The sequence below is a fragment of the Anabrus simplex genome, chromosome 3 (assembly GCF_040414725.1).
Source record: "Anabrus simplex isolate iqAnaSimp1 chromosome 3, ASM4041472v1, whole genome shotgun sequence".
Lineage (NCBI taxonomy): Eukaryota > Metazoa > Arthropoda > Insecta > Orthoptera > Tettigoniidae > Anabrus > Anabrus simplex.
The window spans coordinates 136,790,469-136,818,262 of NC_090267.1; the positions used below are offsets into that span (position 1 = coordinate 136,790,469).

General features: G+C 40.4%; 1 protein-coding gene across 1 annotated transcript in view; it reads right to left on the reverse strand.

Annotated features, from left to right (window-relative positions):
- LOC136867107 (protein SPT2 homolog) overlaps positions 1–27,794 on the reverse strand; it is a 165,253-nt gene that overhangs the window by 126,689 nt on the left and 10,770 nt on the right. The window contains exon 2 of the mRNA XM_067144213.2: positions 17,591–17,734. Within this exon, the coding sequence (XP_067000314.2) occupies positions 17,591–17,734 (144 nt within the window). The remainder of the gene's footprint in view (positions 1–17,590; positions 17,735–27,794) is intronic.

Sequence of the window (27,794 nt, forward strand, 5' to 3'; positions counted from 1 at the left end):
CTTTTCACTTACTCTCTGCTAAACCTTATAGTCACATATAGTCCTCTATTATTACCTAAATGCCGGTCTCCGCGGGCTAAGTGTAGCGTGCCTGCCTCTCACCCGGAGGTAATGGGTTCGATTCCCGCCCAGGTTAAGAATTTTCGCCTGGTCCTGAGGGTTGGTTCGAGGTTCACTCAATATAAGTGACCCTAAGTGATTGGACTTGAGGAGATATCTGAGGGTGAGAGGACCCCGGTCTGGAAAACCAAGAATAATTACTGAGAGGATCTGTCTCACTGACCATGATTCACCTCGTAAAGTGCAGGTACCGAACTGAGCAGCGGTCGCTTAGTAGGTCAAAGCAAATCACGGCTTTAGTGCCATATATTTCGTAATTTCGTAAATTCTGTTGTATTGTAAAATTATTTTTCTAACATCTACAACCGAAAATGAGAAACTATTTTTTCTGAAAACAAAAACTATAATATCAACTACTATTTTTTACTTATTTAATAATTCAGAATTATTTTAATACTGTGTTGTCCGCACGTAGAAAATTTGTTGTATTTGCCAAACATCGATACATACACGCGAATTTTATCGGTGAGTAAAGTTGTCTTGTTTTTATTAGTGACATATGTTAGAATTTTTATTTTTTACGTTTTTATATTTCTCCTTCATATTAGTTATTCTATAGAATTGTATTTAGAAATACATTATACATAATTACGTATATTCTGTTGTATCGTAAATTATTTTTTCAAAGTAGATATTGAGAGAGAAAGTGCGAAAATATTTTTCTCTTCCTAAAAATAAACGTTACCGACAACTATAAATCAACAATAAAACGTTTTTGACTCTTTATATCACTCCAAACCAGTTTCTTATTCTACGTAGTCGATATGTAGAAAATTTCATGCCGGTATTTGCTATACACCGGTAGATATACGCGAATTTTAAAATACATGTATTTCCACTGAAAACGGCCTGGCACTTTACAGCAGTACAGTGGAGGCGGAGCTCTGGCCTCTTCCAGCTGATGGGGAGCGGCCGATTAGATCGGCTCTTGGCTCCAAGAGGGTTAAGACTTCATTTCTTCTTAAGTATTTTCTTTTGCAGGTGTAATACTGTTACGTTATGTTGTCTCCTTCAGGTAGTTTATAAACTGATGTACTCGAAGTTAGTTTCGGCAGACTGAACTTGCCAGTAAACAGAAAGGTTCTAGAACTTTATCATCCATTTCTTTCCCTTGATACATGTGACCTTGCCACGGAGAGGAGGCTTGCGTGTCCCAATGAAGCAGATAGCCGAGCCGCAGGTGCAACCATATCGGATGGGTATCTGCTGAGAGACCAGACGAAGGAATGGTTCATCGAAAGTAGAGTAGCAGCCTTTCGGAAGTTGCAGGGGCGGTAGTCTAGATGATTGACTGATATGGCCTTGTAATAATACTCAACAAGGCTAAGCTGTGTTGATACTGCTACACGGCTGAAAACAATGGGAAACTACAGCCGTAACTAACTCCCGAGGACAAGCAGCTCTCTCTGTAGGAATGATGTACTGACGATGGCTTTCTCCCGGGTAAAATATTCCGGAGGTAAACTAGTCCCCTGCTCGGATCTCTGGGTGGGGACTACATGAGAGGGGGCGATCATCAGGAAGAGGGATACTGACATTCTGCGAGTCAGAGCGTGGAATGTTAGAAGTTTGAATCGTTGTGGTAGGTTAGAGAATCTGAAAAGGGAGATGGATAAACTAAAGTTAGATGTAGTTGGTATAAGTGAAGTAAGTTGGCAGGAAGAACAGGATTTTTGCTCAGGCAACTACCGAATTATCAACGCAAAGTTCAACAGGGGAAATGCAGGAGTTGGTTTAATAATGAATAAGAAAATAGGGCAGCGGGTAAGCTACTACGACCAGCATAGTGAAAGAATTATTGTCGTCAAGATAGACACCAAACCAATGCCCACCACAATAGAGCAGGTCTATATGCCTACTACAGTAGTTCAGCGGATGATGACGAAATCGAAAGAATATATGAAGAGATAGAAGATTTAATAAAATATGTAAAAGGTGATGAGAATCTAACTGTGATGGGAGACTGGAATGCAGTGGTAGGCCAAGGAAGAGAAGGTAATACAGTAGGAGAATTCGGATTGGGACAAAGGAACGAAAGAGGAACTCGGCTGGTTGAATTCTGCACTGATCATAATTTAGTCCTTGTCAATACTTGGTTCAAACATCACAAACGATGGCTGTATACGTGGACAAGACCTGGAGATACTGGAAGGTATCAAATAGACTTCATTATGATTAGGCAAAAATTCAGAATCCAGATGTTGGATTGCAAAACTTTCCCAGGAGCAGACGTGGACTCTGACCACAACTTGTTGGTCATGAAATGCCATCTGAAGTTCAAGAAATTGAAGAAAAGAAAAAAATGCAAAAAGATGGGATCTAGACAAGTTGAAAGAAAAGTGTGTGAGGGATTGTTTCGAGGAACATGTTGCACAAGGGCTAAATGAAAAGGCTGAAGGAAACACTATAGAGGGAGAGTGGATAGTCATGAAAAATGAAGTCAGTAGGGCTGCTGAAGAGATGTTAGGAAGGAAGAAAAGATCAACTAAGAATCAGTGGATAACTCAGGAGATACTAGACCTGATTGATGAATGACAAAAAAACAAGAATGCTTGAAATGAGGAGGGCAGAAAAGAATACAGGTGATTAAAGAATCAAGTGGATAGAAAGTGCAAGGTTGCTAAGGAAGAATGGCTGAAGGAGAAGTGCAAGGATGTTGAAGCTTGTATGGTTCTGGGAAAGTTAGTTGCTGCATACAGGAAAATCAAGGAAACCTTTGGAGAAAGGAAATCTGGGTGTATGAATATTAAGAGCTCAGATGGAAGGCCACTTCTAGGGAAAGAAGACAAAGCAGCAAGATGGCAAGAACATATCCAACAGTTGTATCAAGGTAAAGATGTAGATAATTTGGTTCTGGAACAAGAAGAGGCTGTTGATGCTGACGAAATGGGAGACCCAATTTTGAGGCCAGAGTTTGACAGAGCTGAGAGTGACCTAAATAGGAACAAGGCACCTGGAATTGATGACATTCCCTCTGAATTACTAACTGCCTTAGGAGAAGCCAGCATGGCAAGGTTATTCCATTTAGTGTGTAAGATGTATGAGAGAGGAGAAGTCCCATCCGATTTTCGGCAGAATGTTGTTATACCTATTCCTAAGAAAGCCAGTGCTGACAGGTGTGAAAACTATCGCACCATTAGTTTAGTATCTCATGCCTGCAAAATTTTAACACATATTATTTACAGAAGGATGGAAAAACAAGTTGAAGCTGAGTTGGGAAAAGATCAATTTGGCTTCAGAAGAAATGTAGGAACACGTGAAGCAATCCTGACTTTAAGTCTGATCTTAGAGGATCGAATCAAAAAGGACAAGCCCACGTACACGGCATTCATAGATCTAGAAAAGGCATTCAATAATGTTGATTCGACCAAGCTACCTATTTACAATTCTGAAGGTGACTGGGATCAGATACCGAGAATGAAGAATTATCTACAATCTGTATAAAAATCAGTCTGCAGTGATAAGAATCGAGGGCTTTGAAAAAGAAGCAGCAATCGAGAAAGGAGTGAGGCATGGTTGCAGTTTGTCCCCCCTCCTTGTCAATGTTTACACAGAACAGGCAGTAAAGGAAATCAAAGAGGAATTTGGAAAGGGAATCACAATCCAAGGAAATCAAAACCTTGACATTTGCCGATGATATTGTTATTTTATCTGAGACTGCAGAAGATCTCGAGAAGCTGCTGAATGGTATGGACGAAGTCTTGGGTAAGGAATACAAGATGAAAATAAATAAGTTCAAAACAGCTAGTTGCTTTACGTCGCACCGACACAGATAGGTCTTATGGCGACGATGGGACGGAAAAGGGCTAGGAGTTGGAAGAAAGCGGCCGTGGCCTTAATTAAGGTACAGCCCCACCATTTGCCTGGTGTGAAAATGGGAAACCACGGAAAACCATTTTCAGGGCTACCGACAGTGGGGTTCGAACCTACTATCTCCCGAATACTGGATACTTGCCGCACTTAAGCGACTGCAGCTATCAAGCTCGGTAAGTTCAAAACAAAAGTAATGGAATGCAGTCGAACGAAGGCAGGTGATGCAGGAAATATTAGATTAGGAAATGAAGTCTTAAAGGAAGTAGATGAATATTGTTACTTAGGTAGTAAAATAACTAACGATGGCATAAGTAAGGAGGACATAAAATGCAGACTAGCACGAGCAAGGAAGAGCTTTCTTAAGAAAAGAAATTTGCTCACTTCAAACATTGATATAGGAATTAGAAAGATGTTTTTGAAGACTTTCGTGTAGAGCGTGGCATTGTATGGAAGTGAAACATGGACGATAACTAGCACAGAAGGAAAGAGAATAGAAGCTTTTGAAATGTGGTGTTACAGAAGAATGCTGAAGGTGAGATGGATAGATCGAATCACGAATGAAGAGATACTGAATCGAATTGGTGAGAGGAGATCGATTCGGCTAAATTTGACAAGAAAAGATAGAATGATAGGACACATCTTAAGACATCCAGGACTCGTGCAGTTGGTTTTTGGATGGAAGTGTAGGTGGTAAGAATGGTAGGGGTAGACCAAGGTATGAATATGACAAGCAAATTAGAGCAGATTTATGATACAGTAGTTACGTAGAAATGAAAAGGTTAGCACAGGATAGGGTGGCATGGGGAGCTGCATCATACCAGCCTATTGAATGATGACTCAACAACAACAACAACAGCAACAATTGTTTATGTTCCTGCCATCTTTCTGCCTTGTCTTCTTTCCCTAGAAGTGGTCTTCCATCTGAGCTCTGAACATTCATACTCCTAGTTTTATTTTCTCCAAACTTTCCTTGATTTTCCTGTATGCGGCATCTATCTTTCCTAGGACCACACAACCTTCAACAGCCTTGCACTTCTCTTTTAGCAATTTTTCCTTAGCTGTCCTGTACTTTCTATCCACTTCATTCTTTTATTGCCTGTATTCTTTTCTGCCCCCCCCCCCCCCCCTCCTGTTTTGCATTTTTGCCATTCATCAATCAGGTCCAATATCTCCCAAGTTATCCACTGATTCTTACTTGATTTTACCTTTCTTCCTCGCCTTGAACACTTTGTTTCTGAATCAACGCTAATCATTATGAAGTCTATTTGATACCTTCCTGTCTCCAGGTCTCGTTCACATGTACAGTCTTCCTTTGTGGTGTTTGAACCATGTATTAGCAAGGACTAAATTACGATCAGTGCAGAATTCAACCAACCAACTTCCCCTTTCATTCTTTTGTCCCAGTTCGAATTCTCCTACAACATTACCATCTCTTCCTTGGCCTACCACTGCATTCCAGTCTTCCATCACAATTAGATTCTCATCTCCTTTTACATATTTTATTAAATCTTCTATCTCTTCATAGATTCTTTTGATTTCTTCATCATCTGCTGAACTGGTAGGTACCTTTACCATTGTAGTGGGCATTGGCTTAGTGTCAATCTTGACAACAATAATTCGTTCATTATGCGGTTGTTCAAAGTTCAAAGATATGAGCTTCACTGTTGTTTCCGTATTGAACTGACATTACAGAGATGAGTTATTTATAAGGTTCAACCTATTCAATACTAATTACGTGTTGTACAGATGTTATTTACAACATTTATTTAACATGGACCGGTTTCGACATTTAAATGTCATCATCAGCCATGCGGTTGTGTCATATGTACACCATCTTACATCATCATCATCATCTGTTTACCCTCCAGGGTCGGCTTTTCCCTCGGACACAGCGAGGGATCCCACCTCTACCGCCTCAAGCGCAGTGTCCTGGAGCTTCAGACTCTTGGTCAGGGATACAACTGGGGAAAATGACCAGTACCTTGCTCAGGCGGCCTCACCTGCTATGCTGAACAGGGGCCTTGTGGAGGGATGGGAAGATTGGAAGGGATAGGCAAGGAAGAGGGAAGGAAGCGGCCGTGGCTTTATGTTAGGTACCATCCCGGCATTCGCCTGGAGGAGAAGTGGGAAACCACGGAAAACCACTATCCAGGATGGCTGAGGTGGGAATCGAACCCACCTCTACTCAGTTGACCTCCCCGAGGCTGAGTGGACCCCGTTCCAGCCCTCATACCACTTTTCAAATTTCGTGGCAAAGCCGGGAATCGAACCCGGGCCTCCGGAGGTGGCAGCTAATCACGCTAACCACTACACCACAGAGGCGGACTCACCATCTTACACCTAACCTAACTCTTGTAAAATGCTCAATTATTATGTTTAATATATTTTAATTATCTTTTATTAAATGTTAAGTACAGCTAACATGTGATTTCCCTGTAAATATGTATTGTAAATTCGTATAACCTCAAAATCTGTTCAGTCAAGAACTAGAAAACCCTGCAATATTCGTATATTGGGTATGATCCACTATCATTCTGATACTTATGGGAGCTTACCGTAATGTTTTATTATCCAGATGTGTAGAAACTTTAGGAATTATGTGGACTCCTTCAATGTGGTTTGTGTACATGTAACAGAATATTCGAGTTTAATCTACTCCATTCGAGAGGCCGATAGTTTGATTGTTCCCTGTGTTTTTGGGTGTGTTCCATTTAGTGTGTTGCAAGAACATTTCCAGATGTTGGAGATTTCTAGATGATCTGTTGAATGATATATATACATAGAGAGAGAGAGAGAGAGAGATTTATTAAAGAAATAAATCGTCCGTCCTCCAATGAGGGTGACCATTTGGATCCAGAATACAGTTTCAATTCCAATGGAGTTTAAAAATATTAAGAAATGAAGATTTAATTGTTGAAGCTGTTATCTTCTTTTTTCCCGGGGTTAGTGGGGGAGAAATGTCAATCACGTTCTCAGGTACAGATGGAAGTGAATGATTTGCAGAGAGTCCCTCAGTATCTGTATTACTAGCATGGAATATAAATAGCTTGCTTTTCTAGGTCCACATCCCAAGCCTGATCCAGGTCCCTTTCAAAGCGAATGGTGGGATCTAAGACCATCGCTTTCATGTCCTCTCTGTTGATGGCTACGATGTCCGCCCTCCGACTGGAGTCATCGGTAGAGACGCAGTGAACCTCCTCGTGCATCTCCCATCCACGCTGTCTCAAGCCTTGAGCGATCGACGATCTTACACGGTGGTGGCGGCGGTTGCGCATTAGTTCAGTGCTCCGGCAGAATCCCAGCACATATCCAAGGGTTTCTGTCTCGTTGCAGCCATTTTGGCGGCAACGGGTTGTGTTGAATGACCTACCGGGAACCGACCTGACTGCGGTGAGGTTGCATGTCATCTTCACTGCATTCATGTATTCAGAGGAGGACAGAGGTGATTTATGAGTCATCCAGGAGTTTGCTTTCGGTCAGTCTGAATATAACACTACTCCTTTTCCTTTAGGTGGTAGCTGACACCACGACTGAAAGGATCGATTTCTCATAATTTCGCGTAGTTTCCTTCCGTCAATCTTTGGGGGGAGACTTTCCTTTTTTATATCAAGTCTGTGGAGTGCCATATCTTGTTCTTTGGGTAACTTCCTTACGTATGGTAGGTGAACGTCCTGAACATGGAGTAAGCGATTACAAATATTGTAATGCTGTATATTTGCTTCCCATTCTGCGCAAATTATTCCCATCCCTCTGACCTTTCTGGCACTATACAGCATCGAATTTGGAGTATCATCAGGCAGCATCATTATTTCTTTTACAGAACTTCTTATAATTTTGTCCAGATCTTTAAGAAAAGTGTTTGATAGTTGTGTCAGAGGGGCACATTGTAGAGGATAGATCAAACCCGGCCAAACAAACTCGTTAATAATCTTGATTTTTTGCTCAGGTTTTAGAAGTTTTGTTTTTAGCAGATTATTTAAGTCAGAAGTTATTGTGCTTATTAGTTTATGTCTGTCAAGAAAGATTTCATTGTTGAAGTCAATTCCTAAATACTTGATTCGTTCATTGTTTGTTTTTATCGATGGGATTATTGATCCTTCGACTGTAGTGACGTTTCCTTCAGTTAATTTTCCTTTCTTCAGGATTATAGATTTGCTTTTAAGAGGATGGATATGTAAACCAATTTCTGCAAAGCTGGTTTCAGCCAAATTTAACAAGGTAGTAGCATCATTTTCGGTTTTGCTGAGTATGACTAGGTCATCTGCGAAAGCAACTGAGGATAACGGTGGTAGGTCATCAGATAAAATATTAGACAGATAGATAGATAGATAGATAGATAGATAGATAGATAGATACATACTGAGCTGATGGCTGGAAGGTAGGTAGTTAGTTATTCCTGCCTTGTGATGGTGAACTGAATAATCAATGTGAGGACTTGTTGATATCTGTACTTGTCAAAATCAATAGTAAATTGCTTCAGTGTGTTTCTCTTAATAGTACTGCAGTGGTGTGTATAACTGTACATTATTGTTTAGTCATTAAGCAAACTGAATGGGAGTTATGTGTTGTAAAGAATAGACTCTGTGACAAAGTAGTTTTACAATCAAGTGTATGTATCTCGTGTGATATTTATTTACACAAATAAAATCGCATTGAGAATGATAGTTGTAGTAGCTTACCCACTGAACTATTTTCTTATTCATTATTAAACCAACTTCTGCACTTCTCATGTTTGATTTTGTGTTGATAATTATGTAGTCGCCTGACCTAAAATCTTGCTCTTCCTGCCAACATACTTCACTTACACAGACATCTAATTTTAGTCTATCCATTCCCCCCCCCCAGATTTTCTAATTTACCACAATGATTCAAACTTCTAACATTCCACACTCTAATTCACAGAATGTCAGTATTCATCTTCCTGATGATCGCCCCCTCCCATGTAGTCCCCACCCTGAGATGCGAATGGGGGACTAGTTTACCTCAGGAATATTTCACCCGAGAGGAAGCCATCATCAGTATATCATTCAATCATACAGAGAGAGCTCAGTCCTCAGGAGTTAATTACAACTGTAGTTTCCTGTTGCTTTCAGCCATGTAGCAGTGTCAACACAGCTGTAGTTCCATTAGAAAAAAGAACAAAATTAATACTGTATCATTATTTCAGTAGATGATGATTCCATCGAAAAATGCTGCATGTTTCATTATGAGCTCCTGTGTAACATTACTGAAAATGAAAATGGATTTTCAATATCTTTATTGGTTTACAAGTTATTTGAGATGAACATTTTTAGCTGACTCACCCTGTACATTAAAAAAATATTTTTTATGAGTATACATGACTATTCTTAGCAGTTATCTGATGGACTTTGTTATATCTCTCGAGCTCAAGATTATAGATTCCATCTAAATAAAAGTACCTCCATGGTAGAAGTTAACAGGACAAAGAAAGAAATTAGACTCACATTTACAGCCATTTAGTTCCAAAATACAGCGTTATCAATCATCCAGCCTACCGCCCTTGCAACTTCCGAAAGGCTGCTACCCCCCTTCCGATGAATAATTCTTTGGTCTGGTCTCTCGACAGATACTCATTCGATTTGGTTGCACCTACGATTTGGCTATCTGCTTCACTGGGATGCGCAAGCCTCCCCTTCGCAGCAAGGTCACAGGGTTCACAGGGGAGGGAAATTCAGGATATTGAGTTAAACTGTAGCAGAATATCTAACAACCTTGGAAAAGTAAACCTAAGTAAAGGGCACAATTGTTGTGTGTGTCCTCCGCGCCTACAATCTCCGCAGCCCGCCCGACACATGGATGTTTCCAGAGACCACGAGGCAGACTGCAGTGCACTGATGTGATCGTCTGTGACGTCAGCCAGCGCTATAAAAGGAGCACCGTTTCTTGCCTCTCCAGGACTCCTACAGTGTCCAACAACCAGACTACACCGCAAGGCAGACAGGGAGGTACCCTCTTAAAAATGTGTTTTGAATAGGTGATCTGATTCCTGGCCGTGAGGTTTCACCTCTAGACATTGCCTCATTCATCCTGCATCCCGTAGCCACGTCGAGCACCCATCCAAGCATTCTGCTACTCACTCAAGTCCCCTACAGTGCTCTGACTCCAATCATAGCATTCTGCTATATGTGAACACTAGACGCAAGTTCCTTGCAAGTTATACGCCTCCTGTTAGCATTCTGCTAATACGAACTCTCTCTACAAGTTCCACTTGTTATTATACATGACCGATAGTTTTCGACTATCAAGAACATTCTCTCATTTGAACAGACTGTCTCATTAAGACAAGATTGAATGTATATAGGAATCTCAAATTGTATCTATGTAAACATTATTCAGGCCCTCAGCCTACTACCTTATATTAACATTAAACGTGTGCAACTCAACAAGCTTCAAGAAAAGTTTCGTTCTATTTCATGTACATATTGTATAAATGTGTTGAAGCAATAAACTTTTATGTTGTGCCTTGTATACCAAGTTCCTTGTATACAACAATAATGTCGTCTCCATCCTTAATTTAGTCTTCTAAAGAGCTCACACCTTGCAGGATATAACTATGGTGAATAACAAATCCCCCTCTAAATATACTTTTCAGCATGTCAGCTTGTTGGTGAGTAATGGAGAAACGTTTAAGTTTTATGGCATATTATAAACTAGCTGATGTACCCGTGCTTCGCTACGGAATTCTACCTTGTATACAGAATTTTAGGTTAGGTAGTGTACACGTTGTGAGCAAGATTGTATTATATTGCATAGTTCTTAACGTTACCCAAGAAACGCGACAGGGAATTCACCAAACGTCTTTTCTCGTACGAAAACTGGGTTAGGGCATTTTCATTGTATAGGTAGGCCCGCTTTCCTACCATCAGTCAAAATCGGGTTGGGGAGTTTTCATTATGATGTCAGAAACTCACTCCACCTGCCTTTTTACATCCTCAGAAAGACTTTCTTAGTGGTTTTCCCAACTGAAATGAACATAGGTCATTACAATGACATCAGTAGGAATGGCGCGATTAAAAGCAATGCTTTCACACGAAATAGTTGATCAAATGAAAAACCACACATTTTCTCACTTTTAACGAACGCTGCCGAACTGACAGTCCAAATTTCTAGAGCTGGACTGACCAAGCCGCAGACAGCCGTGATCCGTGAACACTCTTAGTCTTTTTTCGGCGGGGGGGAGTCGAATAGTGGAGAGTCCCAGGGCAAAAACTATGTCCTCACTAATCTGTTTCCTAGGAGTACCCGATGAGTCGGAAAACCTCAGTTCAATGCACTGGTGGTGGAAAATTCTATCTGACTTGGAGGCAAATTTTTCCTCCAAGCCAGAGGAGAAACCCCCTCTTCACTGCTAATTTGGAATGGCTCGGCGTTGATATGGACTTAACAACGAAAATACAAATATATATATATATATATATGTTATCACACCCAGAATGGTAAAAAAGGTATAAGACATAAATAATCAGAAATTAAATTCTATATCCATTTATTTATCTATTATTTATCGATAGGATCACTAATAATATAAATATTTGATAATTTAATAAATGTGAAGCAGACGAAGAAGAAAAAGAAGAAGCTTTTCTTAAGAAACGGCTTTTACTGGGTTAAATTTTGAGTTATTTAGTGAATTGTGGTGCCATAATTTGGAACAGGCTTAAGTTGTAATTCTAGACCAGGTCATACTACTACTACTAAGTGAGCCTCTGCCTTAAGTGGACACACTGTTCATTTAAACAGCGCGTCAGAGTAGGGATAGAATAGCTGGAATACTACGATGAACCAGTAGAGAAATGGCATGCTAAAGAAGAAAGTTTTCCAACTCTCCAGTCATTTCCCGCCAATATTCAGGTAGGCTGTTATACATGGTACACAGCAGCATTCCCATCTATCGGAGTTGAGTGGAAGTATAAGAGACAAAGAACATAACAACAAACAATGGTCAATGTAAAGTTATTGATGCTCAATGTTATGCGCTTTCGATATTGTAGGCCTTCATATTTAGTTTTCTTCCGACTCTGAAATACTACCCTTATCATAGTCGGTACGGTTAAACTGAATAAAACACAAATGATAGGAAATTGTATTCTCTATAACTTTTGTTATGTAGTAATTTTCCATACGACCAATAACATAGCTATTTAAAAATTAAATATTTAGGCACCTTCCCCTAAACTGCAATTTCATCCAGGGTGAATAAGATTGTTTATAGATTAGACTGTAGTTTCTTATTCCCCAACGCTACATACCGATTTTCATTAAATTCTGTTAACCCATTTTCTCGTGGCTCGGCGTTGATATGGACTTGGCAACAAAAATACAAATTCATGAATATCTGTGTTCTCATAGCCGGTACGGTAAAAATGTATAAGACATAAATGATCGGAAATTTAATTCTATATAACTTTGGTTATGTATTATTTATCGATAGGACCACAATTAATATAAATATTTGAGAATTAAATTTTAGGCCTTCCCTAAACTACCATTTCACTCACTGTTAATAAAATGATTTATAGCCTAGATTGTAGTGGTTCATACCCCGACTTTACATACCGATTTTCATTAAATTCTCTTCAGCCGTTTTCTAGTGATGCGTGTACATACATACATACATACATACAGACAGACAGAAATTACGGAAAAGTAAAAAGTGCATTTGCTTGTTACAGTGGACATGACTGATACAGAAATACAATTCTTTTCAAATTCTGAGCAATGTACAGACAAAACTCTTATTTTATATATATAGATTTTGTGTGACTGAATTCAAAGAGAAATATGGTATGGCACCACATGTTTGGCTGAGGCTGGAAGCCTACCTAGATGCATAAATTTGTAAATATTAAATAACATGTTCTAGAATGTAATGAAATGTTAAGATATTATATGAAAGTGTGATGCTTTATTGGTCTCAATCATTTTATTTTGTAATTCCCTGCATATACACTGAGTGGCCAAAAGTCACAAGAATGGTTGTCCCATTAGGAAAAAGCCGTGTGACCCCTGAGCATTGTGACTAGCTGCGGCATAGCTGAGCAGTTTATCACAGACACCAGTGTTTGTGAAGAAGGCAACACGTTGCATGTGAACCGCCTTTGATCGTGCGATGATCATCGGCACATAGGTCATAGCATTGCGAAGATTACTCACAAATTCGGGTTTCCGAGATCAACAGTGTCGAGGGTGGATCTTCAACATCGCAGAGAGAATGTTATCACCCACATAAACCGCTGCACGGGAAGATTACAGGTGATTAACGAACGGAAATCACATTGCCACCGCAGAATTACACTGGGCGCTCGGCGGGCTACTGAGAGTCAGATCACCACCCAGTTGAATGTTGGGAGGCAGGAACTCACTTCTACCAGGACTGTAAGGAGGCAACTGCACCACATAGGCTTCACCAGCTGATGACCAACTCGTATCCCTTTGCTGACACCTCGACACACAGCTCAACGACGTGCATGGGCCCACGAACATCGGCAATGGACCATGGAACAGTGGCGCCATGTGGTATGGTCCGATGAATCCCGGTTCCAATTGTATCGAGCTGATGGGCGCATGAAGTGTGGCGTATGCCCCATGAAGCTATGGATCCTGCGTGTCAACAAGGTTGTGTCTAGGCAGGAGGTGGCTCACTTCTGGTCTGAGTGGCGTTCTCATGGTCGCTTCAGGGAACGCTGACAGGTGCACGTTATGTGGACATTCTTTCAGTCCATCTGCATCCCTTTCCGGCCCCAGAGTACCCTGATGAAGATGCCATGTTTCAACAGGACAATGCGCCACATCACCGCTCCGTGGTGTCACACAGGTGGTTGGAGGAAAATGGAAAACCATCTTCAGAACTGCTGACGGTGGGCCTCGAACCCACTATCTCCCGAATATTGGATACTGGCGCACTTAGGCGACTGCAGCTATCGAGCTTGGTTGCACACATTCTAACTATTTAGATCTGCTTTCAGTTCACAACTGGTGGGACTGGAGTTTAAATCAATATCTCCTGCCAGTAGCAGGAGGCAAGGAAAACGTCTAATCACCGAGCGGCCAGGCTAGGCTCATCTGGCTCAGAGTGAGTAGGGAGGCACCAGTAAGTCTGGAATATGGTACATCCAGTCGGAGAAGACACCAGAATGTTTCTCTCTGCTAGTAGCCATGTAAAAGGAGAACTCGCTTTATTTCGGGATTCCTATATCCTTTTTAACTCCCTGAAACCTTTTACAAATCATTATTGCTCAGCTCACTGAGTCTGTGATACAATATTGCATGGTATGGAAGTATGGCAGGTTGTAGTGTGAATGAAGTGAAGCAATTGAATTTTTGAGTGAATCAGACTACAACTATTACAATGAACTGAATTATTAATGTAATTTGTTATAGTGAAAGCCATTTCTTTTCAGTTTTGACTCAATTAATTTATAACTGTTAGGTTCTTCAGTCTGTCGAAACTAATTTATAAATAAATAAAATGTAGAAAATACCCGAAAAAGAAAACATAAACAACAGATTATACCTTACAATTAAATTAGAATGATGTTTCATTCTTGAAAGAACATCACCAGATTCAGAAGTTCTTTTTAGTGCCAGTAAATCTACTGATACGATTCTGTTATATGAGGTGTGGCTAAAAAATAACTGAACTGGGTTTTTTTTCCCAAACTTGCTGTGGTCCTGGTAATGACGGCTCCGGCAGGCGAGTGCTGTAACCTGTTTCGTCCTACATTAATTCTCCAACTCATGCTGACGTGGAATCAACAGTCTCACTGTAGCAGCTATTCTAAGAAACTCATGTACATGAGTTCTGTTAAAAAATGTTGAGTGTAAAAGTTGAGCAGCATGTAAATGTGAAGTTTCTCATAAAACTTGGAAAATTTGCAACAGAAACATTCATTTTGTTAAGTGAAGTTTATTATCATCAGCATTAATCCTGTACTCAAGTTTTGGACTGGTTCAAAAAATTCAAAGAATGAAGAGAAGTAATTGAAGATGATCCATGACCCAGCTGCCCTCAAACATCACTCACCTGTGCTGTTGTTTAAAAGGGCCTAACACATAGGTCATTGGCCCCTAATGGTAGGAAATGTAATGACAACTTAAAAGGTCCAAAATCATCCACTGACCAGAATTCAAAAAATGATGACGAAGAATGAATGTATGGATATGAATTTAAAACAATCCATGGATTGTCCCACATTCCCAGAAACGAGCGTTAAACAATAGTATTACTGACCAAGGGACCAAGGGACAATCCTGAATCAATGATGCTTGTAGTCTAAAGAGGTCCAAAACCCAGGTCATCAGCCCCTTATAATGGTACTTATTGCTAGGAAAGTAGAACCATGGTATTTGTCATGTTGCAGTACTAATCAAAACTAGCGTAGAATCGCGGTATTCCACACATTATGGTACTACTCACAGGTAATGTAATGCGCACATGTAACACAGACCTATGGTGTTTCTCACATTGCGGCGCCATTTACAGGCAACGCAAACCTATGGTTTTCCTCATACAGGGACTCATACTATCTCGTGGTGTTCCTCACATAGTGGGTACTAATCATTGGCAAGGCAGACCCATGGTGTCGAACATCGCTTGGTCGCCCCTTATGACAGGCAGGGGATACCATGGGAGTATTCTTCGCCTGTGTTCCCCATCCACAGGGGGATGTGTGTTTAGTCCGCGAGCCGGCTAGGCCCCCTCCTATCCACCACATGGGACGCGTCGGTGGGAATATCACCTCTCCCCCTGCTACGCCAGTGTAGTAGGTTCGTGGTTATTTGGAACCAACAGATTTCCTGCTACTACGCTCACTGGAGGGGATGGTTATGGGTAATATTAATGTGTGCGCTAATTGTTTTACTTTCTCTCTTCTTGTGTCCTAATCAGCACAATTCTGTGGCATTGATGGTTAATTCTGATTACTGGTTTTTCCAACAGTCATTACATAGGCCTAATGGGTGTCTCTGGGGGATGTCAAAAATTTTAATTGTGATTTTTGCCAGTTCATTCTGTTTTTGTAAAAGTCTCTCATGTTGTAATCCCTCTACTTCATTTATTTTATTTTGCTCTCTGTCAATTTACAATCTGTCAATCTGTACAAAAGTATGTACTCGTGGGTGGAAGACGTATAGACAGCTCTGAGAGGAGGGACATATTCATCACATTGTTTGTGCGACCGGATGCTTCTGAAATCTATAACATTGACGTGAATGGAAACCATTGCTGATGATGATAATTGTTTAAAGGGGCCTAACATCAAAGGTCATCGGCCCCTGGAAACCATTGAAAACCAACCTTAAGAAAGAGGGACATAACACATGGGGTGAAAATGTTTTTAAGTTTCTGTATACCTAGATGCAGTTTAATTATGAATTCAAAACGTACAGGGAAATCATCCTACTTTTGTGACATTGTATGGACTTATTTGGTGTACAATCCGAGAACTAACTTCTGAACAGTGAGAAGGCATGTAGTGTTGTGGCTAGTGAGGTAGCAGGTAGCAGCACAGAGCAAGCAGTGGGGTAAGTGCAAGCTTGGAGCTGCTGCTCTCAGCACTCCTTCATTCGGGCTACCCATGGCTCATGCTTGGAGTGTCGCCAAGTATTGGCAGGTCTGACAGCACTCCGTGCCACAGGATGATTGGGTGGAGGAGTGGGGCAGCATGTAATGTCAGTGTCGTTTCTGTGCTAATTACCCATTGGCTCCAACTTTTAAGCAAAATAATTCTGAGGCAAGGATAACACTAGTTTTCATAGCATCCTGAAACAACCCTCGAAGAAGGAAAAAATGCAGCTAAACCCCCAAGCTCCTCCAGCTTCTGTTAGGGTTACCATAACTTAGCCAATATATTCTCGTTTTAACATACCAAGAACTTGCCCTTGCCCCTCCCCATTCAGGTTAGGGTTAGGACATGCTGGGAGTACTAGCAGAAAGACCGTTAGCTAGGTATTTGTCGAGTTTTACCACAGGCAAGGACTTGGTCTCCGTGAATTCCTCAAGATCAAAATACCAGCCATTCACCCTCCCCATTATCTGGGCTTGGGACTGGAGTCTGGTAGGATTGAATTACCTCTAAGGTGGCTGGGTTCTCTTCTCCATTAGTGTAAACAACAAAATAATATAAAATCAATGATTGTAAACTACATTCTTTTCAGTCTTTACAGTAAACATTTAAAAATAATAACCTGACCTGCAGTATACTGTAGGAACAGTGAATTTTTAGAGAGGCTGCCACATTTTTATAGCACTTGCAATAGAATCACCTCCAACTGCTGGGTAATGTGGCACTAAAATGGTCCAAATCACTGAGAGGTTAAATAAAATAGAAAAAATTGTCTTATTATGCTATGAAGTGGGACAATGGTCAATAAACTGTGTGTTAAGTATGTCTAGTAACCAGTGTTGATATGAAAAACCAAGGAAATACACTTCTTGTAGGGTGATCAAAAGATGGATATTAACTTACTTTTATTCTACTGTGTGTTACCTCGGACTAAACCTGCTCTCATCTCCCAAGCCTGTTTTAAATACAGGGCAGACTAGGAGCTTACAGCCAAGCTAATTAGGAAGAAGTGTAGCAAGTAATTTTATATAAAAGAAAGTCATTAAGAGCTTATATTTAAGTATTGTACATACTTCCCTCTTCTTCCTGGCTTCTTCTGCTTTCCTCTTTTCTTCTTCTTCCTTTCGAGCCAGAAACTTCTGAATATTACTTGATAATGCCTTATTCTTGTGCTCCTTCTTAGGTGGATCGAAAGTTGTGCGATAACACTTCACAGACTAGTAAAACAGAAAAAGAAGAAAATTCATTACTACTAAACTGACAGTAAACATAAAATTAAGTTCAATAAATTACATTTTCTACAATATAACTCAATTCAGTAGTTTGTGAAACACCTGATAATTGGATTTTAATGAAATTCATAACATAGGGAAATAGGAGACCTCTTGCCTACAAACATTTAGAAACTCTTGGATTGCAAAGGGACAGACTACATCAAAATACTGTGAATAACTTTCTGTTCTGCTTTTTCATGATATCCTTAAAATAAGAAATACTGTACTGAACTATGATTATGGCCATGGACAGTAAAGTGATAAGTCTCCTTTGTCATTCCTTAGAATGTATTTTCAATTGAAAGTGAGCTTATTTTAAATATCTTAACTAGGATTTTTTTTAATCTAAAAATCTGAGATCTAATGATAAATCTTAGACCCCAATCTTCTTGCAATAGCCTAACTTCCATGTAGTGTTCACAACTGAGTGACAATGCTTTACCTTCCCAACACTACAACTTCTTCTTCTTCTACCGCGTTTCCACACACACCTGTGGGGTAGCGGGTGCGAACTGTGTTGCACGTGTGATTTGGCCCTGTTTTACGGCAGGATGCCCTTCATGACGCCAACCTTATATGGAAGGATGGAATCACTATTGCGTGTTTCTGTGTGGTTGGTAGTGTAGTGTGTTGTCTGAATATGAAGAGGAAAGTGTTAGAACGAACACAAACACCCAGTTCCCGAGCCAGAAGAATGAATCAAACACGATTAAAATCCCCAGCCTGGCCAGGAATCGAACCCGGAACCCCTCTGAAATGAAGGCCTCAGCGCTGACCATTCAGCCAATGAGTCGGACCCCAACAGTACAACTTCAAATGATAATTTGCTTTATGTCACACTGACACAGACAGATCTTATGGCAACAATGGGATAGGAAAGGACAAGGAGTAGGAAGAAAGCAAACATGGCCTTAATGATGGTACAGCCCCAGTGGTGTGAAAATGGGAAACTACAGAAAACCAACTTCAGAGCTGTCAATAGTGGGGTTCAAACCGACTAACTCCCAAATGCAAGCTCACAGCTGCATGACTCTAACTGCATAGCCAAATAGCTTGGTAGCTTCAAATTAATTTATTCCCATTCTTTGACTTTATTTTGCCTTTCAGAGGAAGGAGTATGAGAAAGTTTGTTTACATTTGTTTTAAAGGAACTAATCTTCTAAAAGAAAAGGTCCCTGCAACATTAAGAACTACAGACAAGACTGAGGTGATGAACAGTATCTTTCTGATGCGTGAACATACGAAGTAAAACATTATGTCATGAACATCTTTCTCAAAAAGCAATACATCTGCGACAGAAATATGCATATTGAGAAAACACAGTAATATTTTCTAAACAAATTCTTAGTGATCCACTTCTTACTGACATAATAAGAAACTATTGGTAAGACCAAATTATTATTTATTTTACAATTTGCTTTACATAACACTGACACAGATAGGTTTTACGGTGATGTGGGATAGGAAAGGGCTAGGAGTAGGAAGGAAGCTGACTTTGATTAAGGTACAACCCCAGCAAATGTCTGGTGTGAAAATGGGAAACCACGGAAAACACTCTTTAGGGTGCCAACAGGGGGGTTCAAACCCACAGAACAAATTTTAATCCCATTTCAATACCTTAAACTCATAGTTACACAGACCTGACATCACACTAGCAGTTCTTTTTTTTTTTTTTTTTTTTGCTAGGGGCTTTACGTCGCGCCAACACAGATAGGTCTTATGGCGACGATGGGATACTAGCAGTTCTTTGCAAAGTGTTTCTTTTATCCATATAATCAACTGATTATTTTCTCTCCCTCACTCCTTTCTTTCTTTTACCTACTCTGAATATACTATTTGTGGAAAGGTTAACTCAAAACAGTAGGAGGACATTTAAGAATGACTATGAAGATTTTATATGAACGTTCAGTTTAAATATTTATTTTGTAACAAGCAAATGTGTAATGTCACAAGACTGTTTTTTAAAATATCTTTTATAGGTTGCTTTTTGCAGCCCTAGCATTTGCCTCATGTGAAAAAGGGAAACCACACAGAAAACCATCTTCAGGGCTGCCAACAACGGGGTTTGAACCTCACGACTGTTGATATTGTGATCATAATCACAGAACTTCCAATTTTACATGAAAATTCAACCGAAGTCAAGACTTTTCATTTTAAAAATCCCACACGCACAGCAGGTAGATTGAGAAGCCAGTGATGATGTTACTTGGTTACTGCACGCTCCATTTAGTTCGTTAATATTAAAAGCTCTCTCTGTGGATCATAGATGAAGATTTCAAACCTGGGAGAGATAGCGTAGTTAGATTTTTGAAGGGTGGAAAAGAGCTCAGCATTCCAGCATGCCAGCGTGGCAAAAAAAAAAAAAAAAAAAAAAATCTTTGGTGATATATTCAATGTTAACCCAACAAAATTAACTTTTTTTTTTTTTTTTTTTTGCTAGTTGCTTTACGTCGCACCGACACAGATAGGTCTTATGGCGACGATGGGACAGGGAAGGGCTAGGAGTGGGAAGGAAGCGGCCGTGGCCTTAATTAAGGTACAGCTCCAGCATTTGCCTGGTGTGAAAATGGGAAACCATGGAAAACCATCTTCAGGGCTGCCGATTGTGGGTTCGAGCCCCATGATTGGCAGCCCTGAAGATGGTTTTCCATGGTTTCCCATTTTCACAAAATTAACTAACCTTTTGCAGTCCTTTTACTTTTGTTCAATGCACCACAGCTGGTCCAATATAGTTTACGAGGGAAATAACTTTTTCAGGAACAAATCAAATAAAGTACATTTTAAACACAGTTACATGGACAGAGTTGTTCAAGGTTGACATTTCACCAAGGTATGATATTTTTCAAAATACTCAGAGGGGTGAAGCCCCGGATTTCTGGAACATGTTTTACAAAAAAAAAAAATGTTCCATGTATCTGCCCTCTCCTTTTCTTCTGGTCACTAACACTGCAAAATCCTTAGTTTTGGATTTCTCAAGTTCACCAAGGAAGTGTTGTCTCTTGTCCAAACTTTCCACTTCATTCAACGATGATGGTCTGCCCCTTTTTCTAACAGATGTCGGATTTCTCACAGAGCCCACTAAGTCTCATATCAACATTTTTCGGAATTTCAAGTGTCTCACAGGACGTAGCTGGTTTCTGACTCTATCAAGGTTAAATAGAATGAAACTATTGACTATAGCAACTTCTAAGAGACAAAAGAAAAGTTTCCTCCACCATTTCACCGATTTTCCTCCAAATGGATAACTTGATGCATAATGATCCGCTCTATCGACGCCCCCCATTTTGGAGGTATAGTTGCAGATCATTGTCGGATTCTCAAACTCCTGTTGGCTGTCACCATGACCCTTCCTGGTAACCTTTTGTGTTTGTGTTGTGGTTGGTACTGAGCATTACAACTTGCTGCTTGTCCTGCCAAAAAAGAACCATTACTTCATCATCTTTACTAAAGGCAAGTAATTCATGTTTCTTCTGTTTCTTCTTTACTTCTTTAGGAATCCTTTTCTGGTCTTAGTAATGGTCCCAGTAAAATGTACTTTCCTAGCAAGTAGCTCATTAACCAACTGAAGGCTATTGTAGAATCTGTCTGTAAATAAATGGTAGCCTCTACCATCAGCTGCTTTAAAAGTTGATCACAGAGATGTAAAAACAATTCTACAGGCGAATGGCATTCCAGGTCTAGGCAATGATTGTGTTGTAGCACTCCCAAAATAAGGTTAAAACGTACCCAGTTTCAGAATCAGCCAGTACAAAAACGTGCAATCCCCACTTGGTTGGTTTCTGAGGATTGTATGTTTTGAATGCTACACGCCCCTTGAAGCTTACAGTTCTTTCATCTAATGCAATGCAATCACCAGGTTTGAAATACTTCAGAAATGCATGCCAGAAGTAAGTCGCTACATTCCTAACCTTTTGGCCTCTACTCAGTGTAGCCTTTGCAGCTTGGTTCTGTGATGGGTTCAAATGTAGCATCCAGAATATCTGAAGGAAATGACTCCTTGTAAAAAATAATTGAAAGACGGCATATAAGAAAGCAAGTTTTTAGAAAAGTATTCCTTTACATCAGATGTATGATTCAATGTCATATTCAATGTAACGCCTAAAAATACTTCCATTTCTGTCAATGTAACATCTTTCAATGACCACCATATAGGACTGCTTCTCAAGGGAACATAAGTAAGCTTGGCAGCTGCATATCAATTTGTTTCATTCACTATTTCACTCAAAAACTGGTCAGTAAAAAATCTGACAGCGTCTGTGGGAACTGCAGAGCCTGATAACTGAATACCAGGATTAGGAACTGTGAAGTTATAATGTTTGAAAGAATTACCGGGTGGATTTCTCTTATTCCGTCCAGAATAGTCTGTTGTATTTATTTTTCTTCCTGCTTCTATTTCACTTTCTTCATTATCATCACTCTCACTAACTTCACTAATATCTTCGTCAAAAAATTCACTATCATCCGAGAATAAATTATCTTCATCAAGCAACAAAAGATCTTCGATATCCAAATCGTTCAAGTCACATTCATTTGAAGTGGAGGCCATGTTTGTTTACAAACAAGAGTTACAGTAGGTCACAGATGAAAAGAAAAGACACAGCACTCAAAATATGCAAACATAACAAGAAATGTGCTGAAATCTGTAGTTAAGAAATTTACTCACCAGACGACATTAGTGAAAACTTCCCGTACAGGAGTAAATTGCCAATAACTAAAGGAATACGCCCTGTCCAGTGGGACTGGACAAAGGACCACAACAGGGAGAGTCTTCATGTTCATTTGAAGTGGAGGCCATGTTTGTTTACAAACAGGAGTTACGGTAGGTCATAGATGAAAAGAAAAGACACAGCACTCAAAACATGCAAACATAACATGAAACGTGCTGAAATCTGTAGTTAAGAAATTTACTCACCAGACGACATTAGCGGAAACTTCCCGTACAGGAGTAAATTGCCAATAACTAAAAGAATACACTCTGTCCAGCGGGACTGGCCAAAGGACCGCAACAGGGAGAGAGTTCATGTCTAGTCCCAGTGGACAAAGGACCGCAAAAGGTTAAAACTCAGTCAAAGATTGTCTAAGAGAGATCCAGTGTACTCTGCCATCTAGCAGAGTTAAGCAGAACATCAATATTGATGTGCGGGCAGCCATGAAGACATCAGATTAAAATGACTGAACATGGTAGCTGGGGCCATGCAGTTATGTCTGTTAAGTAAGCCTACCTAGGTGTTAATAAAAGGACAAGATCTTCACTGGGGTACTCACATTAACGGGATTGTAAATAAAGGTTAAGTTCTCTTCATATGGTTATGAAGTTATTTAGGGATTGTAGTAAAAATGTAAAGAAGAGGCCATATATGTCACTGGTAAGACCCTAATTATAGTTCCAGTATATGGGACCCTCATCAAGGTTACTTGATTTGAGAACCAGAAAAAACCCAAAGGAACGCAGCACAATTTGTTAAAAGTTTCCAGGTCACAAGTTTAAATATGTGTGAGAAGACATGTGACATGGTGGTACATTAATAATTACTGTAGTCCCCATGATTTTGAATGCAAACATGGATGCACTGTTTTGTACAGATGCCATATTGTGATTTTGTGGGATAGAGTTACACATCTGTTGCACTTGGTCAGTCAAATCAGCAACAGTTAATGCTGGTATTGGATGACGCTGGGTTTGTCATCCCATAATATCCCATACATGCTCAACAGGCAAAATGTATGGTGATCTCGCAGGCGAAGGCAATGGTGTGATGATAAACAGGGCAAGTCAGGTCGTGAGCTTTACAAATGGGAAAAGTCCTCTCATTTTTAATTATTGCGTTGATGGAGTGAAAGTTCCCTTTGGGAATCATTGTAAATACCTAGGTCTCTTAATACAGGGCCTCTCAAATGCCCAAAATCACACACGTGCAAATCGAGGTGCAAGAGCTCCGTGCAATGTGCATCGGTTCCAATCGCCTCGGCTCGGACCAACGCTTCGTCTCTGGGCTATTCGGCTAAGCTTGGCTCGAATTTAGAGCGCTACGGAGCAAGTGAGGAAGAGGGAGACAGGCATGGGGAAAGCGAGAGACAGCGCTATTGCTCCAAATCGAGGAGTGGAGGGTCTGCACTCTGGGCAACCAAGCAAAGTCGTCTTTTGCAGCGTGCACAGTGCATGCTGCAAAGTCGTCTTATGCAGCGTGCACAGTGCATGCACCCTGAGAGGCACCATTTTAATATAAGGAAAGATCTTCATTGGGGTAATCACAAATATGATTGTAAATAAAGGGTACAGATATCTGCACATGGATATGAGGGTATTTAGCGGTTGTAGCAAGGATGTAGAGGAGAGGGCATATAAGTCTCTAGTAAGACCCCACCTAGAGTATGCCTTACCCAGAGTATGGTTCCAGTGTTTGGGACCCTCACCAGGATTGCTCGATTCAAGAACGGGAAAAAATCCAAAGAAAAGCAGCTCAATTTGTTCAGGGCAATTTCTGACAAAAGAGTAGCGTTACAAAAATGTTGCAAAGTTTGGGCTGGGAAGACTTGGGAGAAAGGAGACGAGCTGCTCAACTAAGTGGTATGTGATGTAATAAGTGGTATGTTCCAAGCTGTCAGTGGAGAGATGGTGTGGGAGGACATCAGTAGACGAATAAGTTTGAGTGGTGTCTTTAAAAGTAGGAAATATCACAATATGAAGACAAAATTGGAACTCAAGAGGACAAATTGTGGCAAATATTCGTTTATAGGAAGGGGAGTTACGGATTGGAATAACTTACCAAGGGAGTTGTTCAATAAATGTCTAATTTCTTTGTAATCATTTAAGAAAAGGCTAGGAAAACAACAGATAGGGAATCTGTCACCTGGGCAACTGCCCTAAATGTAGATCAGTAGTGACTGAAGTGAAGTGAACACTCTGTAGAACATGTTGGGTGACAGCAATGGTATGAGGACGAGTATTATCCTGTTGGAAAACACCCCCTTGAATACTGTGCATGTATGGCAGCAAAAACAGTTCAATGAACAGTCTGACAAATCTGTTGTCAAGGTTCTGGGGATGACGACGAAAGTGCTCCTGCTGTCAAAAGAAATCACTCTCCAGACTATAACTCCTGGTGTAGGTCCAGTGTATTGATGCAGCAAATACCTTGGTTCCAAGTGCTCACCTGGCCTCCTCCACACAAACCTATGACCATCAATGGCACCAAGACAGAAACGGCTCTCATCTGAGGACTCAAGAAATCTCCACTCTGCCCAACAATGAGCTCTAGCTTGAAATCACTGATGTCGCAGATGGCAGTGATTCGGAGTTAGTGGCATGAACGCTGCAGGACGTCTGGCCTGGAGCTGTCCCTCAAGTAATCCACTTGTTACAGTTCACTGTGTCACTCTGGTGCCAACTGAAGCTCTGATGGCTGCTGCAGGTCCACCACAGCCATGTGATGAATACAGCAGTCTTTCTGTAGTAGCCAGACTCCAGTCTTCTTGAGATGGTGTTTTCCTGTGGCCATTGTTGCCAACTCTGATGCAGTGTGAACATATTCCTACCAAGTCTTTCTGCAATATCGCAGAAAGAACATTCACCTTCTCGTGGTCCTATTACACGGCCCCGTTCAAACTCAGTAAGCTCCTGATACTGCCTTTGTCTCCTTAAAAGCACGGTTGACTCATACCTACCGGACAACGTCAACACTGGACAATGACTAATGCTCATGAAGTGTACAGTTAGTATTTAAAGCAAACTTGCTTCGCAAGGTCACAGTGGTGTCAAATTTGAATAGGCGTCATCTTTCAGATGTGCAAACATGCCTCCCGAATTTTGTTTATCTAGCACAATTACTTTAAATTCTAATCCAGTTACTTGGACACTGAAGCAACGGAACTTGGACATCTGCCATGGTATCTTCGCTTGGACCTCCACAACTTCAAATCTTTTGTTATAATTATAACGTAGCCGAACGACCTTCTCACCCTCCTCATCACCTTGTGTGGAAGTACTGTTATCAGCTGACTTTTAAGTCACAAGCATTGACTCATCTGTTTCTTTCCAGATTGGTGAATGTTTACATCACGGTTTCTAATGTCACTATAAAAAGAGGTGAATTATTGCCTAACACTTGTACACTACCTTGGACTTGTTACAACAGAGGTCTTCCCCATATGGCCATCTACGTCCGCTAGAGCATGTCAAATTTTGTGGTGAGTTATGTCTCTCTGCACAGCTGCTTTGTTCATTTCTAAAACTTCACAGCTAAAGATGTATGACACAATCCCATGTAACCTTGGTCCAGTGAGGTTGATTGTTTCAGAAACCAATATATGATTTTATGAAGGCATTTGTGGACCGACAGAGACTTTGAATTCTAATCGCCCTTTCTTATGTCAGCCAGGGTTAGGTGCTTGTTTACTGGAAATCCTTGGGAACTGTTGTGTGGACCATCATCTTTTTATTGTGTCTTTAAAATTCAAGTAAATTTCATACGACTTCATATTTTGTGAACACGTATACAGCATGGTTACATTGGTGCCTTTGATAGGCAAGGTATAAAACCGGCATCAACAGGCACACAGCCACTCAATGCTCATGTGTCTGGATTCCTGTGAGAAAGATTCAACAGGGGTCAATTGTGCCAGCTTGCTAGTTCACAAACTGACTTGTTCCTCCCTTATATTAGTATCATGTGTAATCCCTTGTTTTTTCTTATGGGATCAAAAATCTTGTTGTACTTAGCTTAAGTGTCTTATTTCAAGTTTATCTGGCCCTATTTCTCTTAAGTTAGTTTCGTTTTATCTTGGATTTGTACTTATCGCACCATATATCGTTTCTTATGCTGGACATTTCTTTTCGTGGTTGTTACATATTCATATTACAAGAAATGAATTTCATTATTAACCTGTATTGTCAAACTTGAACAAGTGTTAAGGATTTTTTTAGGATAAATTCCCCCTTTACAATACTCAAAGTTATTTTATTCCTTTCCAGAACAGCATCAAAGGGACAGGTTTTGTCTCTTTGTACGAGACATCTTCAGCCTAAGAGCAAAAATTTAGTAAAAATGCACACAAATTTCTAAAAAAACTACTATTTCTTAAATAACACGTCTCAACTTCTTGAGCTATACACTATGAACTAAAGTCAAATGCCACAGGTAAAGATTTACACTTCAAAAGACCTGCTTACAATAAAATCAGAAAGAATTTTTAAAAATTAAAACGACATTATGTTGGATCTTCAGAGATCATAAAGTTAAAATGTAACTACAAGGTAAAAATTGGTTGCATTGCCTTTTGGATCATATTGGTAGTTTTTTCTAGACCCTGTAAATGCTCAGTTAGAAACACTGGATGATAGTCCAACACTTGTTGCTATTATATGACGACGATTGGACAGGAAAGGCCTGGGAATGGGAAGGAAGCAGCCATGGCCTTAAGGTACAGCTCCAGCATTTGCTTGGTGTGAAAATGGGAAACCACGGAAAACCATCTTCAGGGCTGCCGACAGTGGGGTTCGAACCCACTGCTGGATGTGAGCTCACAGCTACGCACTCCTAACCGCACAGCCAACTCGCCTGGTAACACTTAACTGATGTTCTAATATGTTTGGAGTTAGGCTTAAATCCTTAACTATATTCATATTGTTACAACTATGTGCAATATTATCATGTTACTCGCTTTTTTCCATCCTATCTGAATTGAAGAAACATATTATTGAGTAGCTGTTACGACTAATTTATGCCACCAGAGTACTGTCCTGTTTCCCTTTCGCTTGTTTGTCCCATCCCCCCTCTACTCCACCTCTCCCTTCTTGGGTCTATCCACTCTTAAGCTGCATTACTTGCTCATTGTGGCTTATCAGCTCAGCCTGCACGGCGCGATCTTGCCGCTCAAGCAGTATTGTCGCAGAACATACATTGAATGTCTTGCCAGTGTGTGTGGCATGGCCATTTCTTCTACCAGCATGAAAAAGTCCCGACAAGATATTTTGTAACAGTCTAGAAACATGCACTTATTGCGA